The 26,879-nt window shown below is 38.4% G+C and overlaps 1 protein-coding gene and 1 long non-coding RNA gene across 3 annotated transcripts; one reads left to right on the top strand and one right to left on the bottom strand.

Moving 5' to 3' along the window:
* Nucleotides 1-264: 264 nt before the first annotated feature.
* On the bottom strand, nucleotides 265-7,002 carry LOC144061296 (uncharacterized). The gene is made up of 3 exons (XR_013296152.1): nucleotides 6,838-7,002; nucleotides 2,717-2,808; nucleotides 265-2,352 (listed from the first exon to the last, which is right to left on the bottom strand). It is a non-coding gene; the product is annotated as an uncharacterized LOC144061296 (long non-coding RNA).
* LOC144061294 (L-threonine ammonia-lyase) lies at nucleotides 2,226-26,879 on the top strand. Of its 2 annotated transcripts, XM_077581619.1 has the most exons (12): nucleotides 2,226-2,367; nucleotides 5,121-5,293; nucleotides 15,551-15,881; nucleotides 16,648-16,764; nucleotides 16,967-17,208; nucleotides 19,038-19,203; nucleotides 19,814-19,913; nucleotides 20,021-20,096; nucleotides 21,824-21,949; nucleotides 23,482-23,649; nucleotides 24,921-24,978; nucleotides 25,767-26,879. In XM_077581619.1, the coding sequence occupies exons 3-12, from the start codon at nucleotides 15,738-15,740 to the stop codon at nucleotides 25,863-25,865; spliced, it is 1,296 nt and encodes a 431-aa protein (XP_077437745.1). In that variant the 5' UTR covers nucleotides 2,226-2,367; nucleotides 5,121-5,293; nucleotides 15,551-15,737; the 3' UTR covers nucleotides 25,866-26,879. The 2 variants fall into 2 exon arrangements, with proteins under 2 accessions (XP_077437745.1, XP_077437744.1); XM_077581618.1 differs by lacking the exons at nucleotides 2,226-2,367; nucleotides 5,121-5,293 and adding an exon at nucleotides 10,159-10,436.

The following is a 26,879-nucleotide window of genomic DNA, read 5'->3' as shown; positions in this document are numbered from 1 at the left end:
ATTACAAAGTAAAGTGGGGAGATTGCAGACTGAGGGTGCCGTTAGCTCCAGCAGAACGTTCCCCTGTTTGCTAAAGTCTGAAATGCATTGTGAGGGCCCCGGTTTACATAAAAATAAAGAGGTTTTTAGAATGACGTTTATGCATGAGTTAAGCTCATTCATGTATGATTATCATCAGTGCATAATAATAGGCTGGCACTCATAATTGATTAGTAAAGCATCCACCCTGTTGAAAATGGAATATGAAACATTTCAGTCAATGTGCATCATATAAGACATATTTAACTTGAGCTTTTCTGTGGAACAGTAGTGATTAGAGAAGTTTCTCAACCTTTATTGAGCCACGGCATCCAATTTACATCAGAAAATTCTTACGACAAACCACCAAACCGTATGAAATACAGATGATGATCTTGCCTCAATTGACTAATAAATGTACTTGGTGTAATATGTAGACCTGTTTAATCGAACACTAAGCAGGAAGCCATGACTTCTCGTGTTGTATATATGGCATCAGGTGGATATACAAGCTTATTGTACCTTCTGCTATTGAATGGAAGCGCTTTTTTTCCCTTCAGCATGTCAATGTGTCAGTATCCATCACTGGCATAAATTGATGAACAAAGATGGATTTATAATGGATAAATCATTGTCATAATCATAGTGATGCTGTAAACATACTTCTTGTGTTTCTGGACTGTATTAAAAGACAAATTGATATAACACTACAAAACTTTGACTAATACTTTTATTTTAAAATCTGTCCCGAAACATGTAAAAGTGATTTCTCAGTCCTTGTTAGCTGATAAATTTGTGCTTACGTCTGGCCCACAATGTCCATCCATACAGCCTAGTTGAAGTGCCGGCTCAAAAAAAAAAAAAAAAAGTCAATTGGTAAAAACTTGCCCAATTTGGGTCATAATGAGACCGACCCAACACTTGGGTCGATTTGACCCAACTTTCTGGGTTACTTTGTACAAAATTACCCTTTTGGGGTGGGTGAAATGCCTGTTGTTGTTGTTTTTGTTTGGGGGGGGGGGGGTACAAAATGACCCAGAAAGTTGGGTCAAATTCACCCATCTACTGTGTACACTCTTAAAAAAAAAATTGGGTAAAAAAACAACAAACAAGTTGGGTCAAAAAGTGACAGACACAAGTTTTTGGGTTTTTCATTTAGCATGAACATTTTTTATTTTGTTGTTTCTTAACGGGACCGACCCACTATTTGGATCAATTTGACCCAACTTTCTGGGTTACTTTGTACAAAATTACCCTTTTGGGGTGGGTGAAATGCCTGTTGTTGTTGTTTTTGTTTGGGGGGGGGGGTACAAAATGACCCAGAGAGTTGGGTCAAATTCACCCATCTACTGTGTACACTCTTAAAAAAAAATTGGGTAAAAAAACAAGTTGGGTCAAAAAGTGACCGACAAAAGTTTTGGGGTTTTTCATTTAGCATGAACATTTTTTATTTTGTTGTTTCTTAACGGGACCGACCCACTATTTGGATCAATTTGACCCAACAGTCTGAGTTACTTTGTACATTACGACCCAAAAGTTGGGTCAAATTTATCAGAGTCTACACTATGAAAACAGTTGGGTCTAAAATAACCCAGCATGGATTAAAAAGGGGCCGACCCAACTCTTTGGATTTTTCATTCCGCACTAAAAAATGTTGTTATTTTTGGGGGGTGATAATGAGACTAACCTACTTGGGTCAATTTGACTCGACTTTCTGGTTTGCTTTCTACAAAATGACCCAATTTTCGGGGGGTTGTTTTGTACATAACGACCCAGAAAGTTGGGTCAAATTGATCAGAGTCTACACTCTAACAGTTGGGTCTAAAATAACCCAGTATGGGTCAAAAGGGGACCGACCCAGCTTTTTGGATTTTTAATTCGGCTATTTGGGTCAATTTGAACCAACTTTCTGGTTTGCTTTAAACGAAATGACCCAATTTTGGGGGGGTTGTTTTGTACAATATGACCCAGACAGTTGAGTCCAATTGACCCAAGTAGCGGGTCGGTCTCATTTTGACCCAAATTGGGTTATTTTTGACCCAACTGTTTTTAGGTCTGTCTAGGTGAGTAAATGGTAGTAGTGGTGTGTCCTGCCTTTAATAGTATAAAAACTTGAAATAATGCAAGACTCCTTTTTAGTTTCAGTTTTAAAATTCTAAATCTTCTAAGATCCCTCCATGGATATCTGATTCAGGATTGAATGTTCACCGGGTCCTCCAAGATGTCCACAGGTGTTCCTGCATTGTCCAATTGAGGGCGCCACTTTGGGTCTTCAATGGCCTCCAGAAGAGCCGCCAGCTCAACTTCCAACTTTCCAACGGTGTCCTCCACTTTCTGCAAAATACAAAGGTATGTTTGTGTGCTTGGAGACTCAATAATACATTTTAATAAGCTATAGTATGAATAATGGAATCATCAGTCATGAATTATACAACCGCCTTGATTCATATGAATAATCCAGTTGCCCAAAGCAGTTAGTGAGGGAAGGTCAGATGAAGTATAAGAGTTCTTGATGAGTTTTATGAGACTTACAATGTCAGCAATAAATGACTTAAGAATTAGAAACTGGAAGTTGCGGAGGCTGTTTTGCCACAGAGAGGGTAAACATAACATCCTCTATCCTGTTCTTTTCAAATCACTATTGAATATGACTATTTGGGAAGGGATTTAAAAAAAAAATTTTTTTTTTTAAACTCACCTTCTCCACTACATCCAAGCGGTTATGAAAACTTGTGTGTTCTTGACATGCACTTGAAAGCACGGCTCGAGTCGACCGCTCAGTATCCACCTCTGAAAGTGCAATCAGCACACGTGAGTGAATGTAGACTGTGAATCAGACACAATCCTCTCTAATGTCTACAGTGGATAAAGAAAATGAATGCACCCCTTCATACTGCTTTGTGGAATTTTTACCTATTTTGACATTCAACAGCAATAAAAACAGCCTAAATGTCATTCTTTTACCCTGAAATTTGATGACTTCCTAATTAACAGTAAAAAAAAAATGTAAATGTCAGAGAAACATAACCAAAGTAAACATAATATTCAGTAATTAAGTGGCGATTTTATTTATTAAAGAAAAATATTTACAACTGAAATTGAGCGTTTCTATGGCAATGAGTCTCATCGGAGCTATTTTGGTTCACTCTTCCTTACAGAATTGCTTTAATTCAGTGACACGTGGGGGTTGAGCATGAACACTATTTTTAAGGTCATGCCATTGCATTTCAAATGGATTCAAGTCCAAGTCCAGGCTTTAGGACAAGGCCACTCCAAAACAAGCCATTAGATGTCGACTTGGTGCTGTATTTTCGGTCGTTGTCCTGCTGCAGAACCCAAGCGTGCTTCAGCATGAGGTCTCAAACTGATGGCCAGATAGAATGTTCAGGATTTTCTCTAAATAACAGAATTCATGGTTCTATCAGTCGTAACAAGTCATGCAGGTCCTGAAGAAGCAACGCAGCACCAGAACCATTTATTTTTTTTGCAAAAGTAAGATGAGTCTTAATGTTCTTTTTGGTCAGCATGGCACTCGCCTTGGAATTATATAAACATTACCATCTTTTCTTGAATGTCTTTCCTATGTGAGATTCTGGTGCAGCTTTTTGGGGGAAAAAAATTTTGTCAGGTGATTTTTGACTGATTTCTTTAGTATGGTCTGTGAATAATATAACAGCTGCTTTACAAAAAAAAAAAGTGCTTATAGGGTGGCGACTTTACTTTTTCATACAGGGCCAGGTAGCTTTGAATAGTTTTATTTTTCAGAATAAATAAAATAATTTTACAACAATTTCATGTTTACTTTGGTTATCCTTTGATGCTTAGATTTGTTTGATTAATTTAAACATTTAAGTGGGGAGAATGCAAAATATAATAAAGAATGAAGAAATAGAAAACATGCAGGAAAAAAAACAAGAATTTGAGAAAAGGACCAATTTAATGAGGATATTTTTTGGGCCGGTATGAAAAACATTCCATGTACCTTGGAAAAGCCCCAAATCAATATCAGAACCTAGCACGCGTTTTAGGTAGTTGTCTCTCAGCATGACATTTTCTTGACAATATTTGCCCAAGTTCTTCCTTGCAAAAAAATGCTCCAAATCTGTCAGATAGGATGCAAAGATGTTCCTTGTTTAAATGTGGGCTCTGGCTGGGCCACTCCAAAACCTTCATTTTCGTCTGGTGAAGCCATTCATCCGTTTTTGTTAAGGGATTGCATTTGTTACAGACATAAAATGGCATTTTACCTTGAAATTGTCAAACCTAACAAAATTATTCCTAATGACATAATAGTCATCCTAATTTTGCTGGAAACAGTCACAATATACTCACATAAAATATACTAAAAAAGGTACGAGATCAAGCAATAACATTTTTATTATGAATATTAAACAGATGGAAAAGCAACATGGAGAAAAAGAGAACAGGTCTCATTTGCTGTTTCTCAATAGAATAAATAACAAGAAGCCTCTCCTAGTGACAACAATCACGTTGAAAATAGCAGTTTCTTATTCATTTTGTCTCATTGGATGCTGTTGAAGATGAAACTTAAATGCCCCGCTGCCACTGAACCGCCTTTTTCTTTTTATTGAACGCTGAGACACTGCGAATTACTTTTCGCCTCCATCATTTCGCTCATACCGGGCAGCTTGCCTGCTGTGGACCACCAGACGAGGCTGTTCTCTCCTGGAAAAATGGACTGAGACGTTGAAAATTGACTTCCTCATAACATCCAACTGGCAATGGAGCGAGAGAAAAGAGGCCAACATGTTGAGATCGCTTTCCAATTGCAAGAGTAAAAACAAGCCTTTTCTGAAACACAAGCCGAACATTTATTATTTTCTGGGTCATTATTTTCAACTCTGATCTCATCTTGCAAGCGCCACAGGAAGGCTAGAGCCCGGATTGGAACCCCCAACCTTGGAACCACCCGCCAGTATGCCGCTAGAGGCTATTCACTACAACTAAATTTCTGTTTATACTTTTCCTAGTGCGAATTCACACAAGCAAACCAGCATCAATCTATAAACAATTTACAAACGCTTAAAAAGTTTACAGTGCTATCAAGCAGGCAGAGAAAAGTAAACGTGTTCTCTCTCCAGCTACGTGACCTTGATGCTGTGGGATTTGTTGATCTTGTTCACCTGAATGAAGACTGCTCCCACCGCATCTGACAGTGACGGTTCCAAGATACCCACACACACACTGTCAGAGGAAACAAGCGACAGGAAAAGCAACCGGTGATGTAACGTAGCGACTGCGCCAGGGGACAAAGGTGAATGAGCTTGAGTGTGTATGTCACGTTCCTCCCTGCAGTCAACTGCAAAATTGAGAAGTCGCTGCAACAACAAAAAAAAAAAAAAAAGCAATTTGTGCGGGGGTGGGGGGGGGGGCTGAAAGACTGCAGATTGGCTTACTTCTTGACTCATTAATAAAAGCTCAGGACACAAATTAGAAATAAGTTCTCTCCCTGTAGTCAATGTAGTCACCAGATCACATTCAGATTTTATGCTTAGAATAGCAAAAATCACACATTTAGAAACTTAAAACTTTGATTTCATTCAAAACACATTTTTATATAGTTGACTTATATTTTGGTGAGTTAGTATTTAGATCTATTTAAGAAAGCACAAAAATCAATCATAGCAAATGAATATTATCCAATATCACTATATCTTTGTCCTGCAGGTATTTATATGAAAAGACTAAGCCAGTTAGCCAGTAAATATTAAATTATTATTGTAATGATTATTATTATATTACGCTTTTATTAGGAATGAGAAAGCACCGATACCCAGCCTAAAAAGGTGAAAGGTGGAAAAAATAAAAAATAATTCCCCCAACAAATATATTTTCATTATAATTTTATTTGTGTGGCTAGCTATTTTGTTTTGTTTTGATAGCTAATTGTTAGCCTCATAACTTTAAGTTGAAAATAATATGTGGTGCGACCAACCATCATCTGGTGTGACCATTGTAGATGTATGTCCTAAATTTTAAAAAATAATGCAATTGTAAATAATAATAATAATAATAAGAAGAAACAATAAATATTTTTGTTGAGTTTTTTTTAATTTTTATTTTATTAATTAAAAGTACTAGTGGTATCTGTGACTACGCAAGAGTTGAGTACTCATACGGTTATAGGTCTGGAGAGAAAAAAAATTGTCATCCTAATATTAATAAATATACTAAGAATTTATCAAGGAAAATGTCAGTTTACACTCTGCTGCACACAACACACATGCATGGAGAGATATGAGATGTGAAAAGGGTATGCAAACATGCACCTTTTTAGCTGGGGGGGAGTGGTAGTGGTGCCATGCTCATAGGCACCTCAACAATAGCCAGGAAGCTTTTAAACTGAGTATTACTGCCTTTGCAATGGCACTTATATTGGATAGCATCAAGTGGTCATAATAAAGGAGGCCAATTAAACTGTCTTCCTGTTTATGAACCTTCCGCTACTCACTTTCTGCCCAGCGAAGCAGAATACACGCTGCATGCTGGCTTACAGCCGACCATTCTTGCGGTATGAAGTCATCGTAATGCACACTCTAATCACATGCAGTGCTTTCCCATTGTGCTTGACGAAAACTAAATCTATGAAGAACCTAAGACGTGAAATACAAGAGATTTCGTTTTTCTGCTCACAGTAAATTTGATTCAACGAAGCAGCTGCAATGAATTACAACCATATGTGCCTCAACACATACAGACCACACGCACGACTGTAAAAATCCCTTTTCGTCACAACTATCACACTAATACTGCCTAAAGAAATCTCGCACCTCCCGTCTGCCCAGCTCCTTTTCTTACCTGCCGCGGTGCAGCCAATCAAGAGGATGATGAGTCCAATTGTGGGGGAAGAGGGGCAGATCATGGTGTGTTTAAAAAAAAGAGGAGCGTAAACAATGACTTTTGGAGTGCAATACTTCCTTGAAGCAACGTTTCCCACTCTACAATGTTTCCTCCGGGGGTGGTTGCGCCCAGTTTCCTAATGAAAACATGGAATGCAGAGCAGAAAGCTCGGTATCTGGGAAGGGGGTGGGAAGTTTGTACTGGGGAGGGGACTGACATCCATCTCAGCTTAACTAAACATGAATAAACTTCAAAAGATTAAACGCCAACTCAACTTTTAGTTTATCCATCTTGCAGAGTTGCTTATGTGCATTTGTGGTTACCGTGTGCCAACTGTGTTATACATTTTATTGAGAATGCTGAATATAAAGTACTTAGTTTTTCTTTTTTTTCTGGAGAGCTCAGTATGTTCATTCGGTAATTTTACCGATTTGACATGTCATCATCATTGCTTTCTTTTTTATTTTATTTTTTATTTTATTTCATTTATTTAAAAAAGAAGAAGAAAAAAAAAGAGCAATGATGATGACATGTCAAATCGGTAAAATTACCGAATGAACAATACTGAGCTCTCCAGAAAAAAAAAAGAAAAGAAAAAAAAGAAGCACGGTACTGTACTTGTATTTACTGTAAAAAAAAAAAGAAGAAGAAATTGTCATGTTTGTATGTATTCTGCATCACATTAGCGCTAGCCTAAAATGGGTCAGCTATCTTAATGCTAACACACAACTGGAAATGCTATACAGTAGATAGGCTAATGGTCATTTTAAAACATCGATGAGATGTTTATTTTTCTATTTTATTTATTTATTTATTTATAAAAAATATATATATAATTAAACTCACTAATATTCTAGCACGCTCCCTGGGTCCTAACAGGTATGAGCGAGGAATAGTAACCTATTTGTAACCTTTTTGTATGTGGGTGATTATGTGTGTGTGTGTGTGTGTGTGTGTGTGTGTGTGTGTGTGTGTGTGTGTGTGTGTGTGTGTGTGTGTGTGTGTGTGTGTGTGTGTGTATTCATTAGTTCACCTAAAACCTATTAAAAAAAATCCCATACCGTTCACCTAAACCGAACACTTCCAGCCAGAGTCGTGAGGCCGTCAGGAGACCCGAGGAAGGACCAAAGAAAAGAAAGGAAAGTGAAATCCAGCACCGACCAGACACCACCAACCAGAGTCCTTCACCAACCCCAGAGACATCTAAATTCCAACAAATCAGGGAGACCTCAAGAGACCAAAGGAGAGACTGAGGAAAGGAAGGAAGGACAGACGAAGCAGAGTACTTAGTTTTTATTGACACTGTAGCAATGTTTTTGTTCACACTGTCTGTTTTGCTTTGCTTTCTGTAGGGGGAAAAAAAGCATCTTAAAACAAATTGAGATTTACTCGACTCCTTTTTGTTTCATTTTTAGAGAAAAAAAGGCTTTACCCTGCTGCTCTTTTTTCTGAGAAGTTCTCTCTTTCCAGCAGGAGATCCGTGAAATCAAATCAATTCGGCAGCAAAGAATGTCTTCTGTAGTTGTATTGATTGCTTCCTTTTAGTCTCTCTGAATTGTCTTTCATCCGTCTTGAGTCACACACACGTGCAAGCGCACACATCCTGGTTGTAGTAAGCATGGTTATCTTCTTTAAGCCAGACTGTCTTCGGCCTCATGTTCTTGCTCACTTTGTCTGCCCTCTTAAGCAGATCGACAGGTTAAGCAGCAGAAATGGAGGAAAAGTGAGAGGGAAGACATAAGACAGGCTGTGATGTCCGTGTCCATTAGTGGAAGTGACAGGTGACCACCAATGGAGAGCGAGAAGGTGACGGCACCTTGTTGCGCTCATGTGTCATGTGACAAACTTCTAGAGGCGGGGTCACCTCCGTCTATTTCTGTGCACTTTTCCACTTTGCCTCCTCGGTCATCATGGCAAAATATCTCAACCACTGGAAAGGACATAGTGTTACAGACAGTTTGGGGGGAAGATTAAGAGAAGGATTACCTGGAAGTGTAGGTCATACTAGAGGTTGGTTCAAGTTAAGTTAGGGTTTAAGGAAGGATAACGTAACCCAGCATGAGGACTGTGAGAATGTCAGTCTGCTTTCTGTAAGCTGTTGTTTTCAAACTTTGTGCTCTCAAATCTGTGTCATTGACACTAAATTGATTCACAGCCTGACTTCCATGTAGGCAACTTGGGTTCAGTTCCCACTTGGTTGGTTGTCTTTGGGGATCTACCACGTAAGAATAGACCGTCACAGTAAAACCATGTTATCTAAGCATTCCACTCCTTCAAATGTTGGGTAGGCCAAAATAAAAAGTGTCAGAACCACAACCATCCATCCATTTTCTCTATTGTTAAGTCTGTTCAGGGTGACTGAGAAGCTGGAATACATCCAGGCTGAAATATGGTACTGGACTGGACTACTACTTATCTAATGCAAACCCAAAAACGTGTAAATACGTTTTTTAAAGCTTTGTCCTTCATGCCCAAAAACTTTTTTTTTATGTTTACAGAAGACTTCGGACATGAAGATGTTGCTTAAAGCAATGGTAGTTATCACACACACAAAAACGCCAGCAGGTGGCAGCAGAGTATAAGAGATCAGCCAGGGCCATGGTGCAACAAGCTCTTTTTCACACTGTTTTCAACAGGAATGTGAATAATAATGAAACTTAGCTATATTCTAATGCTAATTGCTGCAAAATGGAAACAGCTAAAAGAAGAGACTCAAATCTTTCTTTTGGTAGGTTCCATGTTTTTATAACAATAGAACACAATATTCTGTGGGCCTCGCAAAATCCGTCGAAATCCAGTAAAACAGCCGGGAGCGAAGGGGGTTGCTTCAGTGAAAATGGTTGGGAGTGAATGAATTAACTAGCGCTGATGACCACTTTACCACTGAGCCTAGCTGCTACACTGTGTACAGAGAAGCAGCACCAGATTTTTAACCAAGCCAACCAGAACCAAAATTTCAAATCATGGATCTGAAGTTGTCCACGGGTATCCTAAAAGCAACTTGCAGATATCTTCATTCTTGGCTTGAAAAATGGAGGTGCAGTTATTCCTTTCTGATTCACCCCTACTCCCAGTCGTCTCCCCTTGTGTGGTTGAGCCTCTGGATCACCGCTCCTTAGATAAACCCTAAGTCTCCATCTATCCCCTTAGACCGTCTGATTTGGTCTACGTCACAGAAAGGGAGCGTAATCCTGGTCTGGGCCAAGAATAGAATGTTGGGAGGGGCCAAGTCACCGGAGAGAGTCGCTCCCAAGTCACTGTGCATGTGTCCCTAGATAATCCCTTCTTAAACCGCTTCTGAGCAGGGTAAGAGTTTGGGAACTCTAACGGCTTAGACTGTGGGAGCTGTACTGGGCAGTAACCCACACCTGAACAGCTGAGGACGATTCACACACAGATACAGAACTGTTTGGATTCTAAGAGGACTCTGCTTCAACCAGGATGAACTTTGCTGCCCAGTTATTCTATTCAAGCTACTTGAGTGAGCGACTGGAACGATTGTTTTCACCAAAGCCTGCACTTAAAGGCGTCGAGGAAAATGACCCCTTTTGGCACAGGTGGGAAACACGTAGTCACCCAGACCCAACAGAACTTTCCTCTACCCAGATAAATCCAGTAGTGATGCGCTGTCTTTGTGGCAAAAAACAACCTCCAGCTCAGAGCAAAGACAAGACTTCCGGTCTAAGCGCAGTTCCTACCTCAGTCCTTCTTCCTGTTTGTACTCCATTTTTTCAGCGTCCTCTAACAAATCCCCTTCATACCAAACAAGTCTTGTTTGACCCAGGCCCTTCAGAGCTCTCCTCAACCCTCATCAATCCAGTAGTAATGTCAAGTCTTTGTGACAAAACTGAACCTCCAGTCCTAAACAAAGACAAGACTTCAAGTGTAAACTCAGTTCCTGCCTCAGTCGCTGCTCCTGGTTGTACTCCACTCTCGCTAACAGATACCCCTCATGCCAAAAGAGAATTGACTAAACAGTCAACTGCTCTTCCAAATCACGATTTGACTGCTGTGATCTCCAAATTAACAAAATCCAAGCTTCCTTCCAGCAAGTCTCTTCCTCCACAGAAGTCTATCCCCAAATCTTGTCCCGATTCATCCAAGTCCCTGCCAACCTCTTGTGTCTGCCTATCGTCTAAGCCTTCACATCAAGAGAAATTGCTTCCTTCCCTGGATGCCCTAGTAGAGATTCTCCTTCGTTTGGTACTTTATGTTGTTCTTCTCTTTGTCGCCAGGTAGGCTTCATGCCTGGTGCATGTGTGTTGCACTACATATCTGTACATGTGCTTTTGTCCTACATTGAAGCTAGTGTTGGTTGTTATGGAAATCAAAATTATATTAACCCAAACAAGGTAACATTATATGACTGAACAATAACTTCATTTATCTATTCGTTATTGCAGACATGTTTTTTTCCTTAAGTGTGTCCAGGGCCCTATTTTGGTAAACAGAAGCCCGTACGCTTGGCGTAAAAATGGGCACATCTTCGATGCACCTGATAGCTTCGAGACTGAAATTAGACTGCACTCTGGCTAAAAATGGGTGCATCTTGAAGAGGAATCTAGAATTTTGTCCTCTTTGCGTGTTACAAAAATGAAGATAGATTTAATGTAAGAAAAATACACCTTTGCAAAAATGATTTAATAAAAAACAGAGAATCTCTGGACAAATAACTGCCTCTAATCATCACTTAAACATCGTGGGATTCAGAGCGTCAAATGTAGCTCTTCCGCGTTCACAACGGTTTCTTATAGTTAAAAAGACCTCCTCTCTTTCATTTGTAGACAAAACATACTCTCTGGTACTTTTCCGTGAGCGATGGCGAAAACAGAGTCAAGTGTGGGTGTTCAAAACAGATTCTGTTCTCAAGGACCAAATGTGTTTTCGCACAAAGCTCTGAGAAGGAACTTTTTTAGACTAAATAGTATGTCCCAGCTTAAGGTCAGCCTATACGAAGTCAACACCATCTGCTCTGCACAGGACACAAAACATTTCGACAAGGTTAATATAAAGAATTAAAATGTTAATAATGTGTAACAATGGTTAATAAAATAAAATGAAGTATTAAAAATGTTACAATATCTATCAATCTTCATTTTTATGCCGGGGCAGGTCTAGTTTAGCGTGTTTGTGAATTTGGTAGCCCCCAGCGTATTCCATTGCACACTCTCGGCACATCTGGCAATTTGGTGACCGAATGTAGAGTAGATTATAGACTAGCTAAAAGCAGGTCTAACTTGTGGCACAGGTGGTGTAACTGTACATTTTGGTGGGTTTGATCGAGGCGCAGGCAGACTTCCGTGGACGTGTCATCGTATTTTATTCATAAATTTGACAAGGGTAAATTATTGTAGAAATTAATGAATTGAATGATTTATAATCAGTATTATCTTAAAAATGTTTAATCAATAGGACTGCCCTGACTGTTTGGCACAACTATTAGGGTACACCACACATGGCTGCATGATCAGGGGTAGAAGGTGGTCTCCAAGTGCCCATCAGACGGTGACACGGGATTGGATTTTCCGTCCCATCCCACTCCCACAGCAATAATCCCATCCGGGTCCTGGACAATAGTAATATTATTATTATTAAAAAAAAAAAAATCCTGTCCAGTCCCACTCCTGGTAAAAATGACTCCCATTCAGAATTACTCCCACTGCCGCACCACTCCCATTAGTGAGTTCAACTGCATCATTTAATAATAAAACAACAACAATTTAAGTTGCATTTTACTCATTTATTGAGTAGTTTATTGCCCCCTTTCTCCTCCAAATGGCTGCGCAAGTATGTATCTGTCACGAACGGATGTTGATTAAATTCCGCTCACGTCTGCTTTTTTATCCTGTCCCGTCCCAATCCCGTGATTAAAGGTAAAATCCACTCCCATCCTGTGGGGATCCCGCGAGAATCCCGTGACCCGCAGGATTCCCCAAAAAATGTCAGCCTCTAGTGCCCATCCACAGCGGCCAACTTCAAATTATCCGCAAGTGTAGATCTTGCACTTCCTTTTACAGGGGATTCACTGAATTTGAAAGGATTGAACTGGGAGCCGCTTCATTTGGCCATGAGTTGGCTGGGTTCCCTACCACGACGGCACAAATACCCTTTTCTCTCTGCACTAGTCTAGCAAAAGACCAAAAGAAAGAAAATTCCACCAATTTACTAGACTTGGCTGGGCACAAAAATAGGACCCTCTGTGTTTAAGAAATAAAATAAAGAGGAAAAATTGCACCTTACAATTGTACAGTATTTGCGTGAATGCAGTTCTTTTTGTTTAGGGTTTTAATACTGTTGTAATTAGGGAAAACATAGCATATGCCCTCTCTCGACTTCCTACTATTAAATTGTTTTTATTAGCAGTGACATACGGTGTGGCTCATGGCTCGTGACGGACTGTCATTACAATCAGATTGACAAAATTATGAGCCATAATTGCATACTGTTTAGATTGGTAATCTAGTTTTTAGAAACGTAAAAGGTTTGATATATCTTCCATTTCTGGCTTTCATTTGGAGCAATGTTTTATTCTAAAGGGACTGCAGCTGCAGCTAACTACGTCTCAGTGTAAAAGAAGGGTTGGAACTTGAACTTGTGTGTTCTTGTACTCCATTCCTTGAGGCGAGGCTGAGCACTGTCTGCCTCACCTTGCACTTTTTCACGTACAGTAATATTATTTGAATTTGTAAAAATGTACCATTAATCCATATATTTGCCGCTGCCATTCACCATAGCCGCTTCATTGTAACTTTTGAGGGAGGGCACGCCGCTAGAAATTTAAAACATAAACACACATGTTAGCTGAGAACACTGTGTAAACAGAGCTGCAGCCTTGGGCTTTTCCATTCACGGTGTTGTTTATGAGTACACTGTGTGGCTGAATAATGGACTGCGAGCCTCAGATAAGTGAGGCACAGGGCAATAATGGAGCCAAATGACAAGAGTGAAAGGTCAAAGAGTTGTGGTTAAAATAGAAGCAGCGCTGAATGAGATGCATTCAGGCTATTTGAAAAACTGACACTCCCATGTCGTCCTTAACATAAATGACATTAATGACACAGCAAAAGCACAGCAAAGCTCAAGTGTGCAGTAATTTCTGGACTACAAGGCACACCTGACTATAAGCTACGCTAGCTAAATTTGGGGAATACTCAAGTTGGTTACACATACTGTATAAGCCGCACTCGACTATAACCCGCAGGTGTTTTAATGTTACCGCACCGGGTTCCCGCTACTTTCTTTTCCATAATGAGGGCACAAATTGTCTCGCTCTCGGCCTGTCTCTCTTACTGTATTTGGGCTCACTTGGTTTGTTTTGCTCTGCCTGATGCTCTTGCGCGTCCTTTGTAGTGCGCCCCATTGTGATCTGATGGATAAGCCGCACCTTTGTATTAGCCGCAGGGTCGAATGCAAGTGGAAAAAGTCATGGCTTATAGTTCAGAAATGATTTTATATTAATTCATACTTATCACACTTCCTGACAACCCACACCCTTTGCTGCAGTGTAGATCTAATTAACAGTCCACTGCACACACTAACCAAGAGTTTCAAACCTTGCCATTAACCAAATGTGATCTTGTTTAGCGTCTAGGTGCCGGGGTTAATCTCCAAAGGCTATAAGCCTATTATTATGTTTATACTGTGTGAAAGGTCTCCTAACTAACCAAGTGGTGGCTGAAGAAGTTCCACCAGTTTGATGTTTTGTTCGGAAAGTTTTTTACATTATAGTCAAATAATATGAAATGAAACTTGACTGCTTAAGGACCATTTCATTTAATGTGAACCCAATTTAACAAGCTGCTATAAATCAAACTACTCTGCCTTTGGCCTGTAATTGCCACTTTAATCGTCCGTGTGAGCCATGAAAAGAAAAAAGTGATCAACTAATGAATCATAAGTTAGCTTATAGATGCAATCTGTCACAGTGAATGGAAACTGATGACATGAAAGGTGAATCCATTCCTCTTAGAAGAAGATGATGTTCTTTTTCTTATAGTTGTCAGGAAATGGGTCATATTTCAATTAAGTAAGTTTAAAACTTTTAAAATGGTAACTTTCTAAAACTGCTAGTTCAAGAACATGCTGACATTCACCTTCAAACATTTAATTGGCTGTGGTTTTATGTCGTAATTACAGTGTCTCGAGTTTTATATGACTCGTTAGGTCACTGACGTCTAAAGTTTCTGAAAATTAGCATTATCTTTAAAAATGCAGTCATTTACACTGTCCCAGCATATCAAGGACAAAAACAAAGACTTCTTATACATCTGTTTGACAGTAATACATTATGAAATTTTGACATGAAAATGTGTTCATACATGTGGTGTCCAGATGTCAATGACACTGTATGTGACAAGACATGATTTTTCTTCTTGTAGCCCTGACACAAAGTGGAAAAGTGTGATGTGGTCTGACGAGTCCACCTTTCAAACAGTTTTTGAAAATTATGGATGCAGCCACGAAAAGGAACATCCAGATTATCATCTTTTAGTCATAATGAAATGAAAATTCATTTATGAAGATTTTTTAATGAATTCTCACTTCTTTTTTTTTAACTCACACATCCCCATCAAGTGGGCCAATATGTTATTTTATAGTCATTCATCTTCATATCATATTCCAGAAAAAAAGTGTGCACTTTTCTAAAGATTTAAGGACTTCTACATTCTAGAGAGGAGCTGCGTCTGGGCCCTGCGGAACCAGATGACTCGTCCAAAGTACTGCATCTCAGTAATGGCGCTGTGGGCCGCAGACCGACCCTCATCGAACCGGAGAGGCTGAAGGACTTTGGTGAGGAGGAACTCCTCAACGGGGACGTGAAGGTCCGTGACACCAGAGTGGTGGTCGAAGCACCTGTAATGACACTAAAGGAGCCGCCAAAAACCAGACGACTCAGCGAGTTCAGGATCGTCCCGAGGCCGGCTGTTCAATTCCTCCGCTTTGAGGACATCAGCGCCGCCGCCTTCACTATCCAATCGGAGATACAGAAGACGCCCTGCACAGTAAACAAACACAATCACAAAAATTTTAAACTAGGGGTGTCAAAATGAGTGTGTTCATTTTTAGTTAATTTAAAGTTCCTTTAACCCCACAATTTTTTTTTAGCGCACTATTAATGACCGCTACCTTACTTGGAAAGCCTGTATTTAGGGAATTCCAGTCGCAACGCAGCTGACACGTCCAAGTCAAAATTTAGCAGTGATAAATTTAATAATAATGCATATATTTGTGGAGATTGTCAAGTTGTATTCTACAATTTTTTTTAAATGTGCACAATTTCACAAGTTACTTACTGTTAAAGATTAGATAGCTCTTAATATGAAAAGAAAATGCACTGAGCCTTTCCCGTCTTAAAAATGTGCAATTATGCCATCTAGTGGCAGAAACATGACCAACACAAATCAATATCTTACTCGTTTTTTTACAGTACAGTAAATCTTTTGAATTTTAGCTCAATTTAATGAATTATTATGAAATTACTGTATCAATGACTAAAAGATGCAGCCATATTTCTATTAGTTAAACATTTTTTTCCACTTTTTATTAACAAGAGTATGAAAACATTGAGATTTTTTTTATTGTAGATTTCATTGTACATTTAGAACAGATATAAAATTTGCTAATAATTGTGAGTTAACTATTGAAGTCTTGCGATTAAAAATTGAAGTTTGAACCTTAAGACAAGATCTGATAACCGTACTACAACATTTTAGTAGGAATTTTCCTTTGTGATGAATAAAATGCTACAAGTCGTCTTGTGTTTCTCAGTACTCGCGGCTGTCCAAACAGTATGGCATGGATATTTATCTGAAGAAGGAGCACCTGCACTACACGGGCTCAGTGAAGGAGAGAGGAGTGTTGTACCTGCTCTCCTCCCTCGCACAGGTAAGACAGGATCATCCCTTCCTGTCTGAGTTTTTCTGTGACGTAAGAATCGGCCTTGTCAGTCTGTTGTGGTGGGAAACTAGTTGAGTGTGATGTATAGTTGGACTGACGAAGCCTGCTAAAATAAGAGCCAAAACATCTAAGCCGACCAGACCCGGCACCGGCCCCCAACATCTTGACCACTTCGCGTCCATGTTTTCAGGAGCAGCAGAGGAAGGGAGTGATCGTTGCCACGGATTGTAACTTCTCCATGGCTGTGGCTCACCATGCAGTGGAGCTGAAGATTCCCGTGTTTGCCATCATGCCGTCATGTTGTTCCTCGCCTCGACTCAGGATCTACAGAGACTACGGCGCCATGGTCATCTCCTATGGCAGCACCGGTCACGACTCTCAGAAACACGCCCGCCAACTGGCCAATGACAATGGATACCTCTACCTGGAAGAGTGAGTCATTTTTCCTGATTTTACCTCACATAACATTTTAGTGTTTAGAATTTCATAAGTGTGAGGATTTGAATCTGAGTGATATAGAAACATGCCAATAATGTATTTTATTATTTTTGGAGGTATTTTGTTTGTTAGCTAGCAGGCTACTAGGTGGTTCATAGATGGGCAGTGCCATTGTGTATGTTTTTGGAGTGAACCATTTTCTAGGAGTATAGTACATGTATGTACAACCTAATTCCAATCAAGTTGGGCTATTGTATAAACTATCAATAAAAACAGAATACAACCATTTTCAAAACTTATTCAACTGAATACACTACAAAGACAAGATATTTAATTTTCAAACTTTACTGGGTTGAGTATTAAGTTGCTCAATAGTCCGGAATTTACACTGTTGTATTTTGCGCTTCATAATGTGCCCCACTTTTTCAATGGGGGACAGGCCTGGACTGCTGGCAGGCCAGTCTAGTACTTGCACTCTTTTACCCCGAAGCCATGCTGCTGTAACACATGCAGAATGTGGCTTGGCATTGTGTTGCCAGAATAAACAGGAGAAGAAGGAGCTCCAAAATCGGAATGTACCTTTCAGCATTAACTCATTCACTCCCAGCCATTTTCTCTGAAGCAATTCCCTTCATTCCCGGCTGTTTAACCGATTTTGCAAGGCCCACAGAATAATGTGTTCTATTGCTATAGAAACACGAAGAAAGATTAAAGTCTCTTCTTTCATCAGGAAAAAAAAGTATATTTGTATCTGTTTCTGTTTCGCAGCAATTAGCATTAGAATATAGCTACATTTCATCATTATCCACAAAACTATTTAGAATTGTGGGTAAATTAGCTTTTTTCAACATGGCCCTGGTTGATCTCTTTTCCTCTGCTGCCACCTGCTGGCCGTTTGTGTAATAACTACCATTTGTTCAACCATTCTTTGCAGTTGAGAGGCTGCATCAAAGCCTTATGTATGCTCCAGCATAAAAAAACATATAAATCCCGTCTTTGGGATTCACAAAAATTCAGATTGCCCACAAAACGCCGCACTCCCCCACCCATGACATCAAAGATGCTGGCTTTTGAACTTTGCACTGATAATATTCTGTTCCTTTTTGTCGTGGCCCGGAGGACACTATATCCTCGATTTTCAAAAACAATTTAAAATGTGTACTCGTCAGACCACAGCACACTTTTACATTGTGTCCGTCCTTCCTACATGAGCTTGGGCAATCTGGCGGCATTTCTGAATGCTGGCTTTCACTTTGTATGATAGAGTTTTAACTTGTAGATGTAGTGACTAAACAGGTGATTTTTTTTTTGTGCATTCCTTGACCTTTTCCAGTCTTTTATTCCCTGGCTTTTATAGTTCAGCATTAATTGTGTGGTTTTCTGTATCTTTTTGTGTGTGTTCTTTTTATATTTATTTATTAGTTAATTTTTAATGTATCCATTTCTTATTGCATTTTTTGACCTTTTTTTTTAAATAGTTTGTTTTACTAGATTTTATTTGTATGATAGTGTGTTTATCTCAATGTGCAGCACTTGCTTGTTTATAAAATGCGCTATTGAAATAAAGTGGATTGGATTGTTGCCGCTACCTTAGCTGGCATCAAGTTCAAATTGAAATAATATTTGCACACACACACACAAAACAATAACATTTATCAGTTTAGCATTAAATATCTTTTCTTTGTAGTGTATTCATTTGAATATAGGTTTAAAAAAAAAACATTATCACATCATTGTATTCTGTTTTTATTTACATTTTACACAAATGATCAACTTTATTGACCTTGGGGTTTGTATTAAGACAACATTATGGTTGTGTTCAGAGATGAAAGTGCGACCTACCTGGCAGGACTGGGCACAGTGGGCATGGAGATCTACGAACAAGTGCCCAAGCTTGATGCAGTGGTGGTGCCTGCAGCCGGACAGTACGGCCTCCTGGCGGGCACGGCGGCGGCCATCAAGCATCTCAACTCGCACATTCTGGTCATAGTAAGTTGATGCTGGAGAATCCTCCCAAATTGTGATGAATGACTTCATTCACAGCTTCGATCGTGCGCCTGAAAATCAGGTCACGCCGTTCCTCATAAAGCCGTTGCTTCCTATCGCAAAGACAAGTTGTTGCTCTCCTCCTACATTGCTCTGGTGCGGATCCAAGGATGTTTTTCACTCAGCCTGGCTTTTCTTAACAAGATAAATGTATTTGATGTGACTCCCTGTTTTGCTTGCTGCCATTATCTGTCTGACAGCTTTAGGTCTGTTTACACTGGAGGGAAAGGATGAGCTTCTTATTTTTCGTCTCAAATGCATAATACGGTCTTCTGGCTTCACTAAGTGCCTTGCATTATAATGCATGGAGGCTGGTGGAGGTGAACATGCATGGATGCTCTTGCTAATTGACTGTGATCAAAGAATTAAAGACGCACGAATAAATCTTTGTGCAGCACATTGTAGTACCCCGCTCAGCGTCTGTGAGGGGGCCGTGTGCGTATGAGGGCGGGCTGAAAGAATATTTCATATTTATATTTATTTGATGCGTTTGTGCGGTCCAAAAAGTGCTGCAGTGCACATCATAATTCTGCGCGTGGACTCTCTTCAACAGGGAATAGAACCTGAAGGTTTCCCTTTGCTGCTGCAATCTCTGAAGACAGATGGCCCGACCAAAGACATGCACTGCAACCCGAATAGCAAACTCTATGGAGGTAAACACGCCATGTTGAAGACATTAATTAGATGCGTAGTTGAACTCTATCAGAGCCAGGTTGGATAAACATTCACCTTTCCTGTTTGGTCCTCTGTCTGTTGTCAGATCTCATGGGGTGCTCACTCGGTATCAACACCTTCCAGCTGGCAAAGAAACTCGTAGATAAAGTCATCGCTGTCAGGTAGTCCACACAACAAACGCAAAGTTGGGAGTTCGTCATTTATTAGTAAATGTAAATGTAATGTATGTATTCAAGCAAAGGTATTTTGATCGTGATAGTGTTTTTTTTTTCTTCTTCTAATGATTTGGTCTTCAACTCATTTGCGCCACAAAATGCATAAAAACATTCTATTTTTTTATAAGTTTTGTTTTTTTATGCTAGAGCACACAGAAGGATTTGAAGCAGCCTCCTACCTGTAACGGTCACTTAAAGCAATGGCAGTTATTACTAAAAACGGCCAGCAGGTGGCAGCAGAGTATAAGAGATCAACCAGGGACAAAGCAATGGCAGTTATTACTAAAAAACGGCCAGCAGGTGGCAGCAGAGTATAAGAGATCAACCAGGGACATGTTGAAAACAAGCTGATTTCCCCAGTGTTTTCAACAGGTTTGTGAATAATGATGAAACCTAGTTATTTTCCCATGCTGATTCCTGCCAAACGAAAACAGATACAAATGTACTTTTTGATGAAAGAAGAGACTCTAATCTTTCTTTTTGGTATGTTCCATGTTTTTATAGCAATAGAACACAATATTTTGTGGGCCTTACAAGGTCAGTCAAAATACAGTAAAACAGCCGGGAGCAAAGGGGGTTGCTTCAGTGAAAATGTTAAACACCATCACAATGGATTAAAATAAAATAGTGATGTAATGCAGACTTGGAAAGTGGCTACAGTCAAGGCCTGACGAAGAATCTCTTGAGAGGAAATTCACAATTTGGTGGTGCCCACAGTCATTAACTGTAAATAAATTTCACCCAAGCATTAACAGCATTGTGTGAACCCTTTAGAATTACCAGGATTTCTTCATCCTAAAATATGATTATCTAAGGCACAATACACACGCTGTTTACTTAAACTAATACCACACAGCACACTCTAGAGGAATTTTGAACCATTACGTTTTGCAAGTGTTTTTTTCATGTTAATATCCCTTTTTTTTAACAGTCTTTTGAAACTGGTTAAAATCTATTAACTCATTCACTGCCATTGACGGCTATGGATGTCAAAAATTCATTTGAATTATTTCTATTAGTTTAGCATTTTTTCCCACTTTTGTTAACAAGAGTATGAAAACCTAGAAAAAAATATTGTACATTTAGAACAGATATATAAAATTTGTGATTAATTTTTAGTTAACTAGTGAAATCATGCGATTAATTACGGTGGGGAAATGATGCCCCTAATTTTTCTTTGCTTTTTTTTTTTATTAAAGAAAATATATATATATTTTTAAATAATCTTAAGTTTTGTTTTTTTTTTTAAAGAAAAGATTATTAAAAATTATGGCCGTAATTTTTTTTCGTAGTTAATCGCATGATTTCACTAGATTTCTTTTATTTGTATTTTTTTTAAAAGCAAAAAAGAAAAGATTATTAAAAATTTGGGACGTCAGGCGATTACATTTTTTAATTATAATTAATCGCTTGACTTCACTAGTTTAAATTTTATATCTGTTCTAAATGTACAGTAAAAAAAATATTTTCTAGGGTTTCATACTCTTGTTAAGAAAAATGGGGAAAAAAGGTTAAACTAATAGAAATAGTTCAAATGAATTTTTTACGTCTATAGCCGTCAATGGCAGTGAATGAGTTAAATATGAACTTTTATGTATTTTATTTATTGATTTATTGATTCAATTATTATTTAACTCTGAACTACTAATAATTGTTGTTTTGACCCCTCGCAGTGAGGAGGATTCTTTGGTGGCAATGTTGAGGTTTCAAGAGTTTGAGCGTTCCACTGTGGACACGGAGGGAGCCATGGGGTTGGCTGCCATCTTGGCCGGACAACTGACGGAGCTGAAAGGCAAAAGGTACGTTTGATTTGTTCTGACATTCAGATTTGATCGCATGGGGACTGCTGGAGTGTTTCTGCCAGCTGCTTCCCTCGCTGTTAGACGAGGTATAGTCCTCATTTGCATGCAGACACAATCATAGTTTAGCAATATTGTGTAGCGCTGCCACACTTTCCCAGGAGCAGCTTCTCAAATGATCAGATGGCTTCAACCGCTATTATTCTGTCAGGCTGCATGATGAATTGTAAACAACAAACTCTTCTGACTCGCAGTCCTCACAGATTGGATTGTGCTAACCTGCCGTTGCTTTGAAAGTCTGGGAGCATCATTTGAGTTATTTGGCCATTTGGGTTTGTGAACGTGTCCTCCAAAATGCATGTTAATAATGCTGAGTTTTCCAAGTGATGTGATGACTCGGATGACACATTGAAAATGGAAGAAAATATGTTTTTTATGTCTCGTAAGAGGTTCTACAAGTGTCTGGAGAGTGACTGTGGCAGTATTTGCCATCATCTTCGTTGTTAGTGTTTAACAGGGTTCAAGTCAGGGTACTTCAGAGATTTCATATTTCTTTATTTTTTTATTGAGAGCTCAGTATTGTTCATTCGGTAATTTTACCGATTCGACATGTCATCATCATTGCTCTCTTTTGTTTTGTTTTTTTATTTTTTATTTTGTATGTGCGTGAGTATGTGCGTGTGTATGTATGTGTGCGTGAGTGTGTACTCAAACTTAAAACCTATTAAAAATCCCATACCGTTCACCTAAACTGAAACTGAGAGATTTCATATTTCAGCTCTTTATGAGGAATGGCTGGGTGAGTGTTTCACATGAATGATGTCAAGAAAATGTTGTTCTATGTCAATGTCCATGAATGCATTGATTTCCTTAAAAAACAAAGATAATTTTTTGTAGAGGAAAAAAGATAGAAGTAATCAAATTTGACGGGCTGAAATCAGAAGTTTTTTTTCTTGCCACTTTATCATATCACAAATCTGCATATTTATTTCTCGTAAATTTGTGCGGGGTTTTTTTTCTCGCAAATTTGCTGCTTTCTAGTGTCACAAATCTGCGAGTTTGTCTCATAAATTTGTGAGGTTTTTTTTCTGGCACATCTGCTAATTTATTTCTCTTTATGTCACAAATATTCACTTTTTTTTTCTGGTAAACTTGTGAGTTTTTTTCTCGGATATTACCCCCCCCCCCCCCTAAAATAAAATAAATAAAAAATTTAATAAAAAATAATACGTGGCCCTTATACGCTGTCGTAGGTTTGGGTCCTAACCTTTCACTTTGGTTTTTTGTGTTTTTTTTGGACACGATGGAGAGGAGAAGTTGAATGAGAGATGACGGAAACGCCCCTGGCCTCAATACGTTTGTACAATCTTGTTGAGACAACAGAATGCTGACCCTTGACCCTTGACCCCTGTACTCTGGTGGTTGTTGTTGTTGATGTCACTAACAGCTATTTTAGTCTCTGTGCAGTTCACAAAGGTTTTCTGGTACGGCTTCTTGTCTGCTTTGTCCTACATCTTAATGCGTCTCTGTAGGGTGGCGGTGGTGGTGAGCAGCGCAAACATGGATCTGGATTTGGTGAGGCAGTGCGTGGACCGAGCCCTGGTGCTGGAAGATCGCGTCAGCAAGTTCTCGGTGCAGCTGGGAGAATGGCCGGGAGACATGGCCAAGTTGCTGGATGTCCTGTCCAGAGAGGACGTCAGGTCAGTCAACTGCAACCTTCTCCATTCAGATCAGAAGATTCGGAGAGAGTAAAAATCCCGCCAATGAATTTCACACGGGGCACGTTTAGCTCTTTTTAGTGTGATAAACTGTGCCGCTTTGAACAAACATACGTTTGGTGTCAATCATCCAATTTAATTAGGTTGCTGATTAGTCTATTGAGGACAAGCACTAAAGAAAATGGGTGGATGAATTATGGTCAAAGTAAAAGTCTTTTTTTGGGTAAAGAACATTTTTGATCCATGTGCATTGTAAATCAGTTGCTGGGCTATTCTGTCTTCACTTTTTTTGTATTTCTAATTGATGTTTCGCATAAGTAATCTAAATGGAGTTGACATTTTCGGGTGAATTTAAAGTTGGATAACTGAAGCATTCTAGCTCCAAGGGATTATTATTATTATTATTATTGTTATTATTATTATTATTATTATTATTATTATTATTATCATCATCATCATTATTATCATTATTATTATTATTATTATTATTATCATTATTATTATCATTATTATTATTATTATTATTATTGATGGGCAGGAACCGATACAAGGTGTCGCTATGGGTCTTATTTTAAGGTATCGCATACTCGTGGAGGCTGCCGGTACCAGCCACAGATATTTAAGTCGAAAAAAAACATAATCGGACATTGAGTAAGTCCTCCTTTGCAGTATTCATAATCATATTCATAATTCTTTGTCATTGTGTTTAATCAAGTTTTATGTATCAAAAGTACTCGCGGTATCGGTCAGTATTGGGGGGAAAAATTGTATTGAACATCCGTAATTATTATATTAAAAAGTATTTTAATGTATAATATATATCAGTGCCTAATGCTATTTGCTAAGTGTGGGTCCTGTAGAGACAAGATTTTTATTTGTGATTATAAAACAATCTAATAGTGTATAAATAACGTAAGAGAAAGAGAGCAAGAAGACAGGATGGAGAGGGATCAAAAAAACAATTACTGTATCAGCCATAATATTGCTGTGGTTATAAGCAGTAAGGATGTCGGTTCATTTTCAACATCGCTATTAATATATTACCATGCTAATTACATTAGCATCAGCTGTAATGGTGTTGGAGTAGTTGGCTACACTTTTAATGCAGGAGCATCTAGAGAAAGGCCTTGAAATAATAATAATAATAATAGAGTTGAGAGCGATCTTAGAGAGTTGAGGGTGGCCATATTAGAGCAATACGAGAAAACAAAATAACAATCATAAACAATTCATGTCATGGTGTCCTTCCTCAGGTTGTTGGACGTCAGCCATCGGAGGCATAGTGACAGGTCGGACCTCTTCAGGGCAAAGGTGAGTTGTCAAACCATTGCTACAATATGCATCTTGGTTTTCACCACTATGGAAGAAGATAGCATTTGTAAGAAGAAGAAAAAAAATCTCAAAAAATGACATGAAACTGGAAAGTAGTGATGGGGAAAATGAAGCTTCATGAAGCACTTGCAATATTTTTTTTACTCCTCTAGATGGTGCCATTGGTTTAAACATAAAGGCTAGTGCAATGGAAATTGATAAAACACACATATATATATATATATATATATATATATATATATATCCCTAAATAAAATTTAAAAATTAGTTTCAAAAAATAAAAATAAATGTCAAAATAAATACAAAAAAAATATTTATAAATAGAATTAAATATCAATCAATAGATAAAAACACTCTGCTCTCACATTTATTTATTTCATGCTGTCTGTCAGGCTGCAACCTACGACACGCTTGGGACCGCCCCCTCATTTGAATAACAAAACACTTGAGAGAGTGTTTGCAGCATGAAGTAAATAAATGTGAGAGTAGGGTGTTTATATTTATTGGTTGATATTTAATTCTATTTATATATTTATTTTTATATTTATTTCGACATTAATTTTTTGAATCTCGTCCTTTATTTTTGTATCCATTTTTACTTTTATTTTTTTATTTTGGGATATGTATATATATTAGGTTGTTTTTATTTCCGTTTAAATTTATTTTTTTGTATTTAATTTTTGAGTTATATTTTTTTTATATCCATTTCTATTTTCACTTTTAATTCATTTATGTATTCATATAAGACGTGCCATTTGTGTTGCCAGGTGGAGTGTGTGGTGGAAACGAGGGACAAGACACAAAGCGCTCAGCTGCGGAAGACGCTGAGCGAGCGCTATCCGTCTCTCTGCTGGCTGGAGCGATGATCGCCACAAAAGCCCTCGAAATAACGTGAAATCTGATGATGACATGACACGTGTGTGACAAATGTGGGAGGGCAGAGGACTCAAATCGCACTCAGGCGATCTGTGTGTGTTCCAAAAAACAACACATTTATAGAGAAAATGTTATCTACTGCATTATTGTTGATTCATACATTGGAGGGTTGTGTAGTTTCCTCTTTATTGAGGAGCACGACTGATGCAGTGCTGGTGTAAGCTCGCCAATAGACGCGCATGGAAGCATTTTGTGCATAATATTAGCCACAATCCACTGGATTTCCATACAAGTCGTTATTAACTCATTCACTGCCATTGATGGCTATAAACGTCAAAAATTCATTTGAACTATTTCTATTAGTTTAACATTTTTTTTCCTCACTTTTGTTAAAAAGAGTATGAAAATGTAACATTTAGAAAATGTGTGATTAATTGTGAGTTAACTAGTGAAGTCAGGGACTAATTCCAAAAAATTATTGCCTGACGAGATAATTATTTAAAAAATTCGGGGCGTCAGGCGATTACAATTATTACTCGTAATTAAGCGCATGACTTATATAGTTAACTCACGATTAGTCACAAATTTGATATATATTCTAAATGTACAACAAAAAAATCTAGGTTTTCATACTCTTGTTAACAAAAGTAGATTATTTTTTTTTAACTAATAGAAATAGTTCAAATGATTTTTTTTACGTCTATAACCGTCAATGGCAGTGAATGAATTAAGGATGGAGTTAATGATGCGGCTCTTGGATTTTGTTGGATTGTGCGAGTGCAACCAATGAGTGTCTGGTGAGGGTTTGCATTTGTGTATATATAAAGTATATTCATGAGTTTATTAATACATAACTATATTAAGATGATGCCTCTTTTTGGAATTATTATTTTTGAACTGTTGTAAATATGTTTCAGTATTATTTATATTGTTGTACTAGGTGGTATAGTCACTCGAAGCAGGAACGTTCTCAAAAATATATAATAAAGGTATACCCAACCTGA

The sequence above is a fragment of the Vanacampus margaritifer genome, chromosome 12 (genome assembly GCF_051991255.1).
Source record: "Vanacampus margaritifer isolate UIUO_Vmar chromosome 12, RoL_Vmar_1.0, whole genome shotgun sequence".
Classification (NCBI taxonomy): Eukaryota; Metazoa; Chordata; class Actinopteri; order Syngnathiformes; family Syngnathidae; genus Vanacampus; species Vanacampus margaritifer.
The sequence above is the reverse complement of the archived record's forward strand: the minus strand, read 5'-3'. Positions and strand labels throughout refer to the sequence as shown.

Bases quoted from the DNA above. Each gene is read 5' to 3' on its own strand.
- LOC144061294 (XM_077581618.1), top strand. From the start codon at position 10,321: ATGAACTTTGCTGCCCAGTTATTCTATTCAAGCTACTTGAGTGAGCGA. The intron at 17,209-19,037 runs GTGAGTCATTTT...GGTTGTGTTCAG, and splicing joins GGATACCTCTACCTGGAAGA to AGATGAAAGTGCGACCTACC. The intron at 24,979-25,766 runs GTGAGTTGTCAA...TTGTGTTGCCAG, and splicing joins CGGACCTCTTCAGGGCAAAG to GTGGAGTGTGTGGTGGAAAC.